Source organism: Camelus dromedarius, chromosome 7 (genome assembly GCF_036321535.1).
Source record: "Camelus dromedarius isolate mCamDro1 chromosome 7, mCamDro1.pat, whole genome shotgun sequence".
Taxonomy (NCBI): domain Eukaryota; kingdom Metazoa; phylum Chordata; class Mammalia; order Artiodactyla; family Camelidae; genus Camelus; species Camelus dromedarius.
Genome location: NC_087442.1, coordinates 69,721,467 through 69,736,726, shown reverse-complemented (window position 1 = coordinate 69,736,726; position 15,260 = coordinate 69,721,467). Strand labels below are relative to the sequence as shown.

The 15,260-nt window shown below is 39.1% G+C and overlaps 1 protein-coding gene across 5 annotated transcripts in view; it reads right to left on the bottom strand.

Moving 5' to 3' along the window:
• PCLO (piccolo presynaptic cytomatrix protein) overlaps positions 1 to 14,598 on the bottom strand; it is a 310,859-nt gene extending 296,261 nt beyond the window's left edge. For all 5 annotated transcript variants that reach the window (XM_064487619.1, XM_031454792.2, XM_064487621.1 and 2 more), the window contains exons 1-2: positions 14,037 to 14,598; positions 6,788 to 8,240 (exon numbers count right to left, since the gene is read on the bottom strand). In XM_064487619.1, coding sequence (XP_064343689.1) covers positions 6,788 to 8,240; positions 14,037 to 14,296 — 1,713 coding nt within the window. In that variant the 5' untranslated portion in view covers positions 14,297 to 14,598. The remainder of the gene's footprint in view (positions 1 to 6,787; positions 8,241 to 14,036) is intronic.
• Between the last annotated feature and the right edge of the window lie 662 nt (positions 14,599 to 15,260).

Here is a 15,260-nt window from a genome sequence, read left to right as displayed (position 1 = left end):
CAGAGCTCCCAGAGTCCCAAGGGAGCTCAGTTTCAGAAAGCCACTTCCCCAGAAACGTCTACAGGTCCATGGGGAAGAGTCTAAAATGAGCTCCCTACAGGGAAGATAAAATGGTCACATCATCATCACATCTTCCTCCACATCATCACAGGAAGGAGTAAAGAGGGGAATCTCAGAATTCTACACATTCCTGGGTACATTCTCACCTTTTCCTTTCTTATCCCCCACCCTCTGAAACCACAATTTCAGTTATCACTGTGCACACAAATTAGACTTTAGTCACCACTAAGAATTCCAGATTCCTAAGTCATCCATCAACTCCCAGACTCTAATCCCCAGTGAAAGGGAGTGAGGGAACAAAGTACATCACCATCCCTCTACTGGCCCACGCTGTAACCTTCACCTACACCTACTTCATTTTTCTCCCTAACATTCAGCACCATCTGTCATACTATGTTTTTATTTGCCACTCTTACTAGAATGCGCATTCCTTGAGAAAATAAATGTTGTCTATTTTGTTCACTCATATCTAGGACAGTCTAGAACAGTGCCTGAAACATAGGTATTCAGTTAAGTGAGTAACTTAACTTGCTACACAAGCTGGGAAAATTCTAGGTTTTTCTTTCCCAGAACATCAACTGGGCCCACTTTTTCCCTCAATCTGCCCACTGAAATCTGAATGAAATTTGAATTACCCTCTTAAGTATTTCTCAGGAATAATATAAATTTTTACAAGTTCTTTGTATTTCCCGAGTAAACTCTTTCCTATGAGGTGAGGTGTTTTGTTTTTCACTAGTTCATCTATGTCCTTCATGTGGTGCTACTGCTAAAACGTCAAGCTAGTCTCTTCAAACGACTCATTTACAGCGAATGTCTCCATTACTTAGGATCAGTAACCAACAGAGGTTTTTCTGTATTTGTGGATGGTTCTGCTTCCCCATTAGTGCTCTCCTTCGAATGAGAGGAGACGTCATGGCAGAGGGCCAGTGTCCAAAGTAAGGGCAGCTTGAGAAGGTAACAGATTTAGTGCCTCTGACTCCTTGCTGAGTACATTTTATTTGTGCATGTTCTCCCCTCTATCACTCTGTTGCAGGAGAGGAGCATTACCTCCTCTTAATCTTCTTTCCAAGGCCCTTGCTTTCTCCAGAGGGCCTTTCCTCAGGCAGTTTATCTGTTCATTTGGAAAATTCTCTGGCTTCTGCCTGAGGGGAAGAAAAGCAAAGCCTCTCCCTACGCTACCTACCGTCTTCCACTGGAGATGAGGCAAGAGGCCACTTGTCCTAGTGTTCCTCCTGCAGTCCTCTGCTGTATTACGTGGTGACTACACACAACCCACTATTACTTTCTTATTTGTTGATGCCAAGCTTAGAGCTTCACGGATCTCCCTCCGGCAGCCACCTGACGGTGGCCTCTGCAGCCCTTTTCCCGTCACTTCCTTCCACTTACTTTCTATCTTCTAGGGATACTTTGACCTGCCAATTGATGTTACTGGTGGTCTTTCCCATTTTCTGGAACTTCCTATTACACTTTCTCTTTTCATGAGTACTTTTTATTTTATTGTTGTTTTCATTTATTCATTTCTTATACTGAGGTACACAGAACTACTATACTTTCGATCTTTTTAACATGGGACCTCTACAGAGGAGATGAACACACGTGTGCTCAGTCCGTCTCTTTAAGAGGAACTGTGTTGTTGTCTTTGCTTACAAGTCAGAGTGACAAAACACCTCTGTGCTAAAACAGCAAGTAACTAAAAAGAGCAAAACCCCTCTTCTAGAAGTTCCTTCTGCTGCTCCACCATCAGGAATGTCTGACTGGCTTTCCTTCCCGACAGGTCCCAGCCTCCTGACACTCGGCATAGCTCTACTACTTTCTTAACAGATTTTCCACCATAAGTTTCTTACTAGAAGCAGAAGCCCGATCCATCTTAAGAAGTGGCCAGTTAAGTCACTCTGCCAATCTGGAAAATTTCCGTCAGTTTTTGTTTTGTTTTATTTTTTGTTTTTTAATAAGTGGAGAGAGTTTATACAGAAGTCTACGCATTTGTTTTTTTGGGGGTTTCTTAGCTCATGAGAGATGGCCATGTTCTTGTTAAATAAAATATCTAGTTTCAGCCAGGAGACTGACTACTATATGGACCATGATTAAACATAATTTGACTTAAAAAAAAAACACCTAAATCCACTTTCATCACTAACGTGTAGTTCACTATCAACATTCGAAAAAATGACAAGTGATTTCATATATTACAAAATTTCCTAAGAGCCAGGAGAATTCTCAGACATTACGAAGAAGTCTTTAAATCTCTCCCTAAATCTAACTTGCCCCAAGCTACACATCAAAATAGATAAAGAAAATCAACAAAAACAAGAAACACTTTTGTTACTAATTATAAAGCAAATGTTCAGTGTCTGTGTCAGAAAGCAAACCCAAAGAGTGAACCTGTATTGCTGTGAATAATTCCATTAATGAACCAGCAAGAAGAGACAAAGCTATCAACTCTTCTTGGCATCAAAAGTCTAGGCTTGGAGCCAGCGGATCCTTAAGCTTTATTTGGAACAGCACACATCTTGAGAGCCACCAGAGAAGACAGTTAATTTAAATGCCATCCTCTTCACACAGATATTTGGGTCATTTAAGGTATGTGTGTGTTGGTGTGTATGTGTATGGATGTGTGTATGTGTGTCAGGTGGGCAGGGGTGAGACAGAGCTGGCATATTTATTTAGGGAAGTAAAAGCCCCCTTTCCTAAAGCTTGTGTCTGAGCGTCGATACATCTCTAGTCCTTCCCCCTCAGACCTGGTAGTCATTTAAGAGCCAGGATGTGCATAAGCAAATATAGTCATAATTCTGTGTTTGCAACAAAAAGTATCAGAAATTCTCCTGGTCTTTTCAAGGAGTGATACAAGAGACCAAGATTTTATTTTACCCAATAGATTATAAAAGTAATAACACAGAGAATTACTTTATAAGTGCAAACTTGAAAGTAATAAATTCATGTAAATTAAAGCACTACACAGTGTCCAGCCTCAGTCTCCATCTTGTGTGGAGGACCCATTTGCTCAGAGTACCTGAGGACAATGTGATTCATAGTGCTACATCCTCTTCGGAAGATGCAGAGAAGCTTACTTTCTCACAGATACGCCTAACAGTCTAGAAGTGGTGATCGTCCCCAAAATTTCACCTTTATTATCTCTTGAAACAAAGCTCTCAGCCTCTATCCAGAGCTCTAACTTTTCAACTCTGACCTCTTGATAATTCAAGAGTTTCAGTAACCGGCCACTTGGTGGACACAATTAGGGAAGATACCTTTCTAGAGTTTAGAATAAAAATTAGGATTATATATTAATTTATGGGGCAAAGGGGCAAAAATGAAACTGAAAATGAAATGTTGCTATTAATACTGTAGATCAAGCGACTTTTGACTGTTACCTCAGAACCCAACAATTTATGCGGCTGTATCTATGCAGAAAACAATCTGAGAGTAAACTTTAAAAATCAACTCTGTTTAAAATATTTAGATTATTCACGGTGCATTATATTCCAACTTCAGAAGCACTTCATATATTTAAAAATACCTCTCATACAAATGTTCAGTTAATCCTCCTAACAATCCCATGTGTTTGGCAGAAAGCATGTTATCACCTCCATTATTCAAAAGGCATCATTATTATGGAAGATGTCAATGACTTGCCCAAGCTCATCTCACCAATAATGCGGATGCTTTCTTTTTTTAGCCAGTGAGGCCCTCTACTTGCTCCCATATTCCCAACTCCTGTCATGTGTGTCCAAGTTCTTAACTATTCTTCACATTCCCAGCTCAAATACTTCTGTTTCCATGAAGATAATTTGTGATATCCCCACAGACAGTGACGGTTTCTTCCTTTGACCTCATAGCATTTTATCTCTTCCTGTCATGAGTAAATGATTTGGAATCAGAAGATTTAGCTTGGGTTCTGCTTGGTTATTTACCATCAGGATGATCCTAAGAAGTAAACGAACCATAGTAACCACCCAAAAGCCAGTCTTCTCATCAGTGTAACAGAGGAAACACTATATGCCCATAGAATTATTTGGAAATTTAATTTTGATAAAACAAATAGGAAAGGATTATGAGAACTGTAAGGCCTTATAGAAAGTTATTTTTCCCTTTCTTATCTACAACTTTTTAAAACTGAAGTATAGTTAGTTTACAATGTTGCATCAATTTCTGGTGTACAGCACAGTGTTTCAGTCATATATATATACACATATATTCCTTTTCATAGTCTTTTGCATTATATGTTACAACATATAATGCAAAAGCTCCCTGTTCTATAAAGTAGAAGTTTGTTGTTTATCTATTCTACGTATGGTAGTTAGTATCTGCAAATCTTGAACTCCCAATTTATTCCTTCCTACCTCCTTTTCCCTGGGTAACCACGCATTTGTTTTCTAACTTATCTACAATGTTTATTTCCTTAATTTTCTGGTTGATGGAAGACTCCACATCTAACAAATACCTGACTCTATCAAAGTACTTGTTGGTATTTCACAACTAGGCATCTGACACACATTTGTAAAATGAATGAAGGATTGAACGCATGACTACATTAATCAAGGTAAGTTTCTTAAAGCAGAATGCTCACTGCAACCAACTAAATGTGGAAGGCCAAAATCTGACTTCACCTTCTTTACAATCTCATTGCCCATTTCTTTCCCAACACTTCAGCCAACCTAGATTCATCCCTGATTCCCTGAACACACCCTGCATTATTCTGGCTCTACGTCTTAGATCAAATCATTACTGCCTTTCATGTCCTTCGTCAGCTGAAATAATGTCCACCCTTACATATCTAGCACAGATGCCACCTTCTCCATGAAGCTTTCCTTAACCTCACCCACTGGAAATGGCACTTCTCACTCTGAAGTTCACAATTTCTGCTCATCTCTCTCACAGCTTTTATCCTCTGACCACATATTATATTTCCTTATGCATGTACTTTCTAACTTAGTACATTCTGATCATGTTAAGAATAGCTTTATATTTTACTTTATATCCTACCAAACATGTAGTAGAATGCCATCTATATTGTACTCAAATAATAAAGCAGCTTGAACATTCAACTACGTATTTCTGCCTTATAAGTTGCCACAAAAAAAAAAATGACATTTTATAAGTTGATCATCTACTGTGTGAAGACATTATTACTGCAAATTCCTATCAAGATGGTATACTATGGGCAGAAACACATCTTTATCAAAATTTAAAATATATAAATAAGCTAATATATAAATATATTATAAACTAAATTCCAAAATATATATATAAGTTCCAAATAAATAAACTATTTATAATCTGATTTCCTCCATAACTTAAATGTTCTTATTAACAGCCATTGTATCATTAAAGTATGGCTTATTAAGGATCCAAACTAACGTAACAGCTACCAATAATCATCACTGTTGCTTTTATCAGAACCCAGATTTCATTTATAACAAGGGTACGCGAGTCTCCTCCCGCAGGGATATTTAAGTCACATAATCCTTCACTGCCTGCTGCCTTCATTCCTTCCTGGGCTGTTCGCAGACATAACGCACACACAGCCCACTAACAGCTGTTCTCCAGATGGACTAAATGGGTTCAGTGTCTTCTCATCGGGTAGGGGTACTGCATCTCTTTCAAAAGTACACTCTGTTGGACACTAAGCCTTTTTATTTTCATTTTATTCATATAATTAACCCATCTTCACTGTATTATTTCTTAAATCCAAAGAATGAGTTTTTCTGCTGTTTAGTACCTCTTGTCCCTTCTCCCTTGAATGTGCCCAAATATCCACCTATTAAAATGCTTTTTTATTCAGGGCCTTTAAGTGCTGAGTTGACATTAACTGACTTGCTGAGAATCACTTCTTTATCCTGAATCATAATCAACCACCTTGAGCTGATTTGTGTCACTACTGGTCCCTTAGCAACTTGATATGTCAGGAAGGCTTAAGCAAAGACTTGGAGATACAAACTGTGATCGTTCCTAGAAGACACCCATCAATGTTGAACCTGCTCTTCTGGCATCTTCACTTTATCAACTGACTTATACTGTTATTAACGACTCAATTAATGAGGGAAGCATGCTCTCATAAGGTATAGCAAAGACACTGGTAGGAAACGGGCATGTGCAGTTTCAAAAAATGTGCTCAATTTTAAATTATAATTGTATTTAGAATTTGAAAACACTCCATTTTTTTTCCCAGCCCAAATATGACCCCATTTAAGAATTTTTTTGTTTGTTTTTTTGTTTTTAGGGGGTGGTAATTAGGTATATTTACTTTTTTGATGGAGGTACTGGGGATTGAACCCAGGACCTTGTGCATGCTAGGCATGCACTCTGTCACTGAGCTCTACCCTCCCCCCATTTAAGAATATTTTATCAACAGTTATCATGACAGGTAGGAGCATGAATTTAAAAGTTACTATAATATCACGGTATTCTAAATAACAGTGTGGATCTCACACACAGAATGCAATGAGTAAATAAATACTCGACATCTTTCAATCAATCCAATTTCCTTTACATGCCAAATTTATCAGAAATTGTGGTGATACTTTGGAGAATGATTACTGGAGAAAATGCTGAAACATTCCAAAGTATATTTGGCAGAGAAGAAAAAAGGAAAGTAGGAAGGAGGGAAAGAAGAAAAGAAGCAGAGGTAAACAGTGTCATCCAACCACATCAGAAATAAGCTAAGCATCATTTGCAAAAGATGATGATACACTCTGAGAGTATGAATACAATGAATAAATGTACTTACCTCAGTTAAATGAGGATTGGGATTAAAACCACAGAGGCTACAAACAGTGGTCTGACATGCAGTGCATGTGTTAAAATTGGCCTTTTCTGGAACATGCAACAGAAGTTCAGTGGTATTGCAAAGAGGACAGATGGTTTTAGGGAGGCCTTGTACTGGAGTCTGTGCTGCAGATGGAAAAGTTGGTGGCTGCAGAGGTTTCCCAGCTCCTGTTTGGCTTACTGGTTTTGTAGGTTGCTGAGCTGAAGGCTTTGCTGGGCCCGGCTGCTGAGGGAGCTTTGCTGGGCCCGGCTGTTGAGGAGGGGGCTTTGCTGGGCCTGGCTGCTGAGCTGGAGTCTTTCCTGGCCCAACCTGCTGAGCTGGAGTCTTTGCAGGCCCCGCTGGCAGAGCTGGAGACTGCGGCCCAGGCTGGTGAGCTGGGGGTTTGGGTGGCCCCGGCTGCTGGGCTGGGGGTTTGGGTGGCCCCGGCTGCTGGGCTGGGGGTTTGGGTGGCCCCGGCTGCTGGGCTGGGGGTTTGGGTGGCCCCGGCTGCTGGGCTGGGGGTTTCGGTGGCCCCGGCTGCTGGGCTGGGGGCTTGGCTGGCCCTGGCTGCTGAGCAGGAGTCTTTGGCCCAGGCTGAGCTGCAGGCTTTGTGGTCCCTGGTGGCGGGGCTGGAGACTTGGCTGTCCCTGGCTGTTGAACCAGGGCCTTCGCTGGTCCTGGCTGCTGAGCCGAGGGCTTTGCAGGCCCAGGCTGTGGTGTGGAAAGCTTTTCTGGTCCAGGCTGCTGGGCTGGAGGTTTTCCAGGACTCACTTGCTGAATAGGTGGCTTGGATGGGCTCTGCAGTGAGGGTTTAACTGATTCTCCCCTTACTGCGTCTGTCTGTCTAGTCGGAGGCTTGGCTGCATCTCTCTGAAGTGGCAATTTTGCCGGGTCTGTCTGAGGAGCATGAGTTGGCTTTCCTGTTTCTGGAGGTTGCGATTTAATTTTTTCCGGCTGCTGAGAAGATACAGATTTGGGAGAGCCATCCTGCTGAAGCGGGGCCCTCACAGGTCCTGGCTGCTTAGGAACTGACTTGGGTGACTGCTGCTGTGATGGAGGCTTTGTGATTCCTTCAGGTTTTCCTTGTTCCTTCTGAGCTATTTTTTGTTTCTTGGTGGCTTCCTCCTGGGAGGCATCAGAGTCTGATATCAAATCAAAAGGATTGAATTTATTTACAACAGAGGAGACAGCACTTAATGGGTTAACCTCTGAGAGGAAGCCAGGCATCATACTAGACTTGTGCTCTTCCTTAAAGTCAGTTCTGGATTTTGATTCTTTCAAGCTAATAGTGGAAGGACTCCTTCCAGGCAATTTCTGCTCTGACCTCAAAGTGTCTGTAGTTCTACTTTTACTGAGGCCAGGCTGAACTGGACGCCCAGGGTCCGGCGGTTTTCCTGGTTGCTTTGGAGAATGACTACTGTCCAACTCTTGTTTCCTAGAAGAATGAAACAAAAAGAAGTGAAAATAATGAAAATTATCACAACTCGAAATAATATTGAAAAGCTCTTATTTTCTACTATCCTTAAAATTATGAATGTATAACTATAACCAGAATCTGTTTTTATAGCATCCTGTAAGTGATCATGAAATTTTCACTATCTTGGTTACTTTCTTTACATGGGTACAGGTTTTCAACAGGGAGGTGAAGAAAAGAAGAAAACACAATACTTGCTACTATGGGTGATGAAAACTTAAGCTCTCTAATTAGAAAGTATCCATAATAAAAATAATTTACACTTACACTTAATAGAGTCTGGTCATACTCAAAGCCTACTTAAATATATTAACAAATCACGCAATGCCACGTTCCAGTACATTCATGCTCACAGGATGTATCAAAGTTACAGGCAAAGAATGTGTCTCCCAAATCCTAGCATACTAAGAAGTGAGAATATTAATTTTAAAATGAGTTTGCTGCAACTGTATTTTGTTTTGTTTTTTATTTAAAACTAGAATTTACATTTACTGTGCTACATAAGGCACACAACAAGACATCAGGGGACCTAGTAAAGGTTATAGGACACCTTTCCTGGGACTCTGATAAAACTGATAATCTATTCAATTTTACCCTATTCTGTCAGAAAAGGTAATATCCATCAAATATTATCCTTTATTAAACTTTATAGAATAAAGATTCCTACTTTAATTAATTAGAAATTTTGAGAAACAATTTCATTTTTCTTGTTCAAGAATAGTGTTATATTATTCAATTGTTTTTCCAACAGCATTCTTAATCTGAGACCTCTCAGTGTAACAAGATGATTAAAGCATCTTCAGACATAGTCTGGTATACAAATAGCAACAAGATGGTTATGATCTCACTTCTGAAAAGTGTTGTTACTTTTCTAAGATGAAGAAAATACATAATGATCTCTTAATGCTTTCTATGACATTTACTATTACCACTGTTAGAATAGTAATATTTATTATTGATATTGACTTAAAATATAACAAATAATCTGCAAGATTTCTTTTAACTCATAGACAAATATGCAAGATAGATTTTTAAAAAGTTTTGGAAACATGATCAATTTTAAATGACAATGGTTTAAATAATTAAAATACTTGTTTCCTATATATACTTTTGGCCAAATATCAAACACATTAATCTTTAAATAAGCTATCCTTTACTGATAAAGCTGCAACTAATAAGAGCATGTTGCATTAGAACAACACAATAAATCAAATTATAAGTATTTTTTATATGTAACTTTTGAATTTTGGAAAAGATTTGAAGATTTATTTCTTTTTAATTAAAAGAAAAAAGAGCAACAGAGTTATTTGGTAGCATTTGAAAAATGAAATGATGACAACAGGTCTTAATTTGTTTTATCAAAATTTACCTGCTAATAGACTGGACTTTTTCATTTCAGGCCATCTGATACTTAATATGAATTAAGTTTGTGAACTTCCTCTAATGACATAGAAATCTCAGTATAGATCAAGATGTAAGGTGTAGTAGAAAGAAACAAGGAAGTGTTACTTCTAAACAACAAATGGTCAGAAAGAAAATAATCTATAAATGGCAAAGTATGCAGAAATTGATTTTCTAATAAAAGCTGAATAAGGAGAATTCTTAGGCAATTTCCTATGGGAAAAAGTTACCACACTTTAGATATTACCATGTCTCTGAAGCCTGTACTTAAATATGGAACTAAAATTATTACCCTAATTGATTCTGCCAACTGTTTAAAACACACTGCTACATAATTCCATTTGGGGAAAATAATTTTGAATGTTTCTTTACAGGTCTCTACATGCTCCCTTCCATATGAAGGCAGAAGAGCCATAGTAAACAACCTAAAAGAGATGATTTTCAAAAGGTTCCACTGTTTAAATCTTTACATCACTCTAGAAATGTTTTATATTCAACTAATAAAGTTTACCACTCCCGTGAAGGGGAGGCCTAAAGGAATGCTTAGGGACTATGTAAAAGTGACTATCCCATAAGTAATTACTTAGGTATTTTATTGAAGAAATCTATATTTAAACACAGTACCAAAAAAAAAAAATGTATCCTTAACTAAGTTGTACTCTCTCAAAAACAGTATTAAACTTAATCATTGTTTTTGTGATACTATTTCACTTAATCCAACATATGTATAAAACAAAAAACAAACTTTGGGAATACCAAATATTTATGGTAACAGTAAACACCAAATGTTAAAGCAATCTACTTGCATCAGAAATTATAACTGCATGTACTTCTTACACATATTAAGTTGCATCATACTATGGAATTCCCTTGTAGAAAAATACCTATACAGCTATAAAGACTACTCTAAAATTTAAACTTAGTTTTGTTTGTCATAATTATGAAAATAAATGTAAAATATGGAGATCTGGGAGTGAGGAGTAGAAAACCAATGATTAAGAGAAGATACAGTCTCAATACCAAACAAAAATAGAAAGGTATCTTAGCTAACTATGGTCTTTTGGTGAATATTTCTTTGGTACGACAATTGTTCTGTTAAAAAGAAAAATGACTAAAATGCAATCTGTGTCTTGTGTACTGGACTGTGAACTCCTAGAGAGAAAATTGTTTCACTCCTCTTTGCATCTCTAGAACCAAATCTGGTACCTAGTAGATGAGTATTACTGTTTGATGAATGAATGAATGAATGAATGAATGAATGAATAACGAGTAAAAAAAAATGAATGAACGTTTCAGGTTTTTGTTTCACTCTAGATGAATGTTTTCTGAATTATTTTTACTTTAACTTCTTCTACAAGTCCTCTGAGGTATAAATGGAAACATTTCATACTCATTTTAGAACCTGGACTTGGCTTGCTGCTCTAGGAAGAAAAACAGTTGTGGAGGTGTCTACCCATAGAGGAGGCCTAAATGAATGCTAAAGAAAATTACTGATTCAGTCAGAATTCTTACAAAAGACTAGTCTCCTAAGCAGAAGTGTTTTTCAGTAAAGCTCTTCTCACGTAACACATCTGTAGTTCAAATAGAATGAGAAGAACAAGCAATAAAATGGCATTTCCTGGGTCTACAATGAATCAAAAAATCCAGGAGCATTTCATTTGTAAGCTGTAACTACTCGTGTTTTATGAAACCTCCCTTTTCATTTTACTGTTGTCATCCCGATACTAGAATTTTCTTTCACAGGTTAACAGAAAAAAGAAAATGCCTCAGCTACAAATGAGAAAAACATGCACTCAAGTCTAAGAATATAAAAGCAGCTGGAATACTAAAATATTTTTTACTGTAACACAGCAAGCAATGACACCTAACTCGACAGTGTTGAGTCACAAAATTTTATAATATTAATGAAATATAAGCAAGTTTAGGAATATCTACTCATTTCCATATTTAGATTAGAGGACACTACAGCTTAAAGAGGCTAAGAGATTAATTCAAGGTCCTAAGACTAGTCAGTCACAGAAATCTGGTGTCCTGACTCCTGGCAGAAGGGCACGGGCAGGATTTCCACTACACTGCATTGATTTCTTCATATGTAAGAAAATACAGATACATCAAAATTACTCAAAACAATGAATAATTCAACATACAACTTGTCTGCAGTCATCACTGCCATTGCCATCCACTGCTGATATTAATATTACCACTCTTTCTATTTTTAAGGCTCTTTTAAATTAAAACCCAAACAAAAATGTCCCTGTCAATGTTTAATTGATTCCTACAATGGCCCTACGAGACAGGGAAGGTGAGTATTACTGGCTGTACTTAGAGGCAAGGAAACTTAGGCACCTGTGGCTGAGAAGCATATATCATTTGCCATGAGTCAGTTAAAATTAACAAGGTAAAGTCTCTGGGCTTTCAAATCTTATTTCTCTTAAAAAAAAAATAAATCAAACCCCATCGTGTCTAATTTACACCACTAACCTCTTAAAACTTGAAATGATTTGGATATACTTTCTTATACATAATGTTTTGAAAAATCTAAATGATAAATCAAGTGTTTATTTGGTTATTGCATATGGGGATAACTTTCTAAAAATTATGTACCTTTTATAGAAATCTTTCAGTAAAATATAAGCAGACACAAAATCTGCTATCTGATACAAATACTGCATAAAACACCATAATTTCATAGGCTGAAACAGTATTTTCCAGCTACCCTATGAACAGAAGTAAGGAGTTTAGAAATCAAACCTCACTTTTTTTTGGTATTGGTAACCAGCATGCTAAACCTGTTGCTTGTGCCTCTTAGAAAAAATTGTAGAAGAGCTGGCATGCATTTCTAAAAGGTTAATACAAGTTATTATCTATAAAAATACCTCGTTATTATCCTATAAAAATCTAGTATTTGAGCATTCAAAATTTTTTTCTAAGTCAGCTTTAATCAGTAGAGAAAAACAGTACATATCATAAACTGTACTCTTAAGGGAATGGATAAGAAAGGCTTTATACCAAAGGGATCACCCAATATGTTACTAGTTTAAAATCCTGGAAAAACATATTAAAAAAAAAAGCCAGTTTTTACTAGTGTTGGTTTCACTTCAAGAAAATGGTATTTTTACTTAATAAATTTTACACATTTTAAGATTTTATGTGAAAAATATTGTCACTATCCATAAAACATTTTACACTTCTCCTATATTAAACATATTAGTTACTTGGAAAAATTACATGAATATACTTCTATTATCGTTTCTAAATTGAAGTGTTTTTCTTTTATGAAGTAGAAAGTAAGAGTCTACACCTATAACCAAATCTTTCAGATTTCCAGTATTTCTGATGAAAACTGTAGGCTTTCCTTCAGTTATCATAAAGCAGGAATGGTTTCAGAACAACGGACAGAGAACTGTTCTGTAGGGGAGGGTGCAAAGTTAAAGGGTTTGTTTACAATAATAAAGGCAGGGCAGGCAAGATGATTATACCCTCTTAGTAGTCTAATTAGAAAAGAACTAATTTATTAGGATAGAGGAAAATGGAGAGCTAGAGAGGGAAATGAATACGTTAAAACTACAGATTAGCTCTATGCCTGTGGAAGTTGCTATTTGCTTTGTCTTTAAAAGTAGGTATTGGAAACTAATTTTAAGATAACACAAATTCACATGTTCTTCCGTAACTGGAAGACACTTTTCCTTATAAAAGAGCAGTGGTTTAAAAAATAGCATATGCTAATTCATAAATACATGTACAGCACCTGCACTGCTGTGACCAAACCATCTGTTTAATGCCACAACGTATTCCAGGGTTCCTCACTGAATATAAAAGGTGTATTCATGCTATACCTTCTAACTAAACAGCTCCTGCTCTTCTCTGGGGATGGGGTGTGAAGGAAAGACAAATCACCTCCAGGGAAATTAAAGATATTGTTACAGAAATACTTAGATGTCATCCGCAGAGGAAAAAAAGACCCCGAAATGACTGAGGAGGTTTAAACGGAGACAGGTAAACACCCGCCTCTACCCATTTCCTAACACGTCCGTTTTGTATTAATGGAAGACTTCCAGATTAGTAAAACACTGGAGGGCGTCTCTCCATGCCACCCTAGAGGGAAAAGGTTCCAAAAGGCCAAAATTCACCACCTTTTATCACAGTTTCAAAAATGCAACCCTTGACTATCCCACCAGAAACTCACTAATGCATCATTTTTACTCTGCCCAACAGAAGGCTTATGATCTCTTAATCGCCACCCCATTAAGGAGAATAAAATGAACGAAGGAGACATATATGTACTGCCGTGCTGGCACATATGTGCACGGAAAGCTGTACAAATATGCCCGGACATATATAACATGCTGTGCGTGCCTGTGTATGGAAGGCGGCTCCGCAGCGGCCGGGGGGACGCTTCCCTTGGGCAGCCCCTGCGCCCTTGACATGACAGCGGCGATCTGTCTCCTCTCCTCCTCGCTCAGCTGGCTCAGGTCCGCCTCCATGCCGGCCGGGATCGCGGTGTGCAAGGGGCTCCCCGCCCCGCCGGCCCCTCCTCCGGCCGCCGCCGCCGCCGCCGCCGCCGCCGCCAGCCCTTCGGGGAGCCCTTCCCCTTCCAAGCTCGCCTCGTTGCCCATGGCTCAGGGGAACTCCGGGCCGCGGCTCTCCCTCCTCGTGCTGCGTCCCCGCCAGGAAGCCCACGGCCTGAGGCGCTCCCGGAGCCGGGGTCCGCCGCGGGGCGTGCGGACGGCGGAGTCCCTGGCCTCGGGACCCGGCACGGCTTCCCGGAACGCCAGGCGGGGATTAGTCCCGCTTGCAGGTGATGCCAGAGCCCGGTGCCTCCTCCATGTTGGACAACGCCAGGCAACCTTTCCAGAAGACAACTCCCGACGCCGCCTCACGCCACGAGCCGCGGAGAAGCAGATCTGAGCGGTGCCAGCCGGGCGCCGTCCGCCCCTCCCTCCGCGCCCCGCCTCCTCGCCCGCGCCCTCGCAGTGCGCATGCCCCTCTCAGAACAGGTGATGCCCGAGCCCGCGCCCATCCCGCGATGCGTCGCTCTGTATCCTTCCTCACTCTCAGCACCGATTTAAAGGAGCCCAGAGAGCGCTGCTGAAAACCCGCACAAATCAGCTGAAGTTTCTTTCAGGCATATTTTAGGATGCCTCAACCTGAATTTTAACGGACTACATTCAAGGGGACTGGAAAGAGGCTGGAGGGGCAGTGTCTGTTTCCATCTTTGACTCATGGGATATGTAGTTTCTTTTCTTTTCTTTCTTTCTTTCTTTTTTTTTTGCTGTTGTTTTAAAGGGAAGATTTTTAAAGATCCTAGAAATTAGTTCAGGTAACTGGAGATTAATTGGAGATACCTCCGATACCTTTGGGACAAATTTCCCAAAAGGAGCTAACACTGGCCCTTTTCATTTAGAACTTTCCCAGAACAATTATTTCAGAATCTTAGGTTCAGTATCAGTAAGCAGGTTAGGTTTTTGAATGCTTATCACTGTGTTGTTCCCTAAAGGAACTACGCAAAAGTAAAGGATTTGGAGAAATTGTGGATAGGATATAAGATACAGATTGTAGAATATTAAAACGTCACAGTGG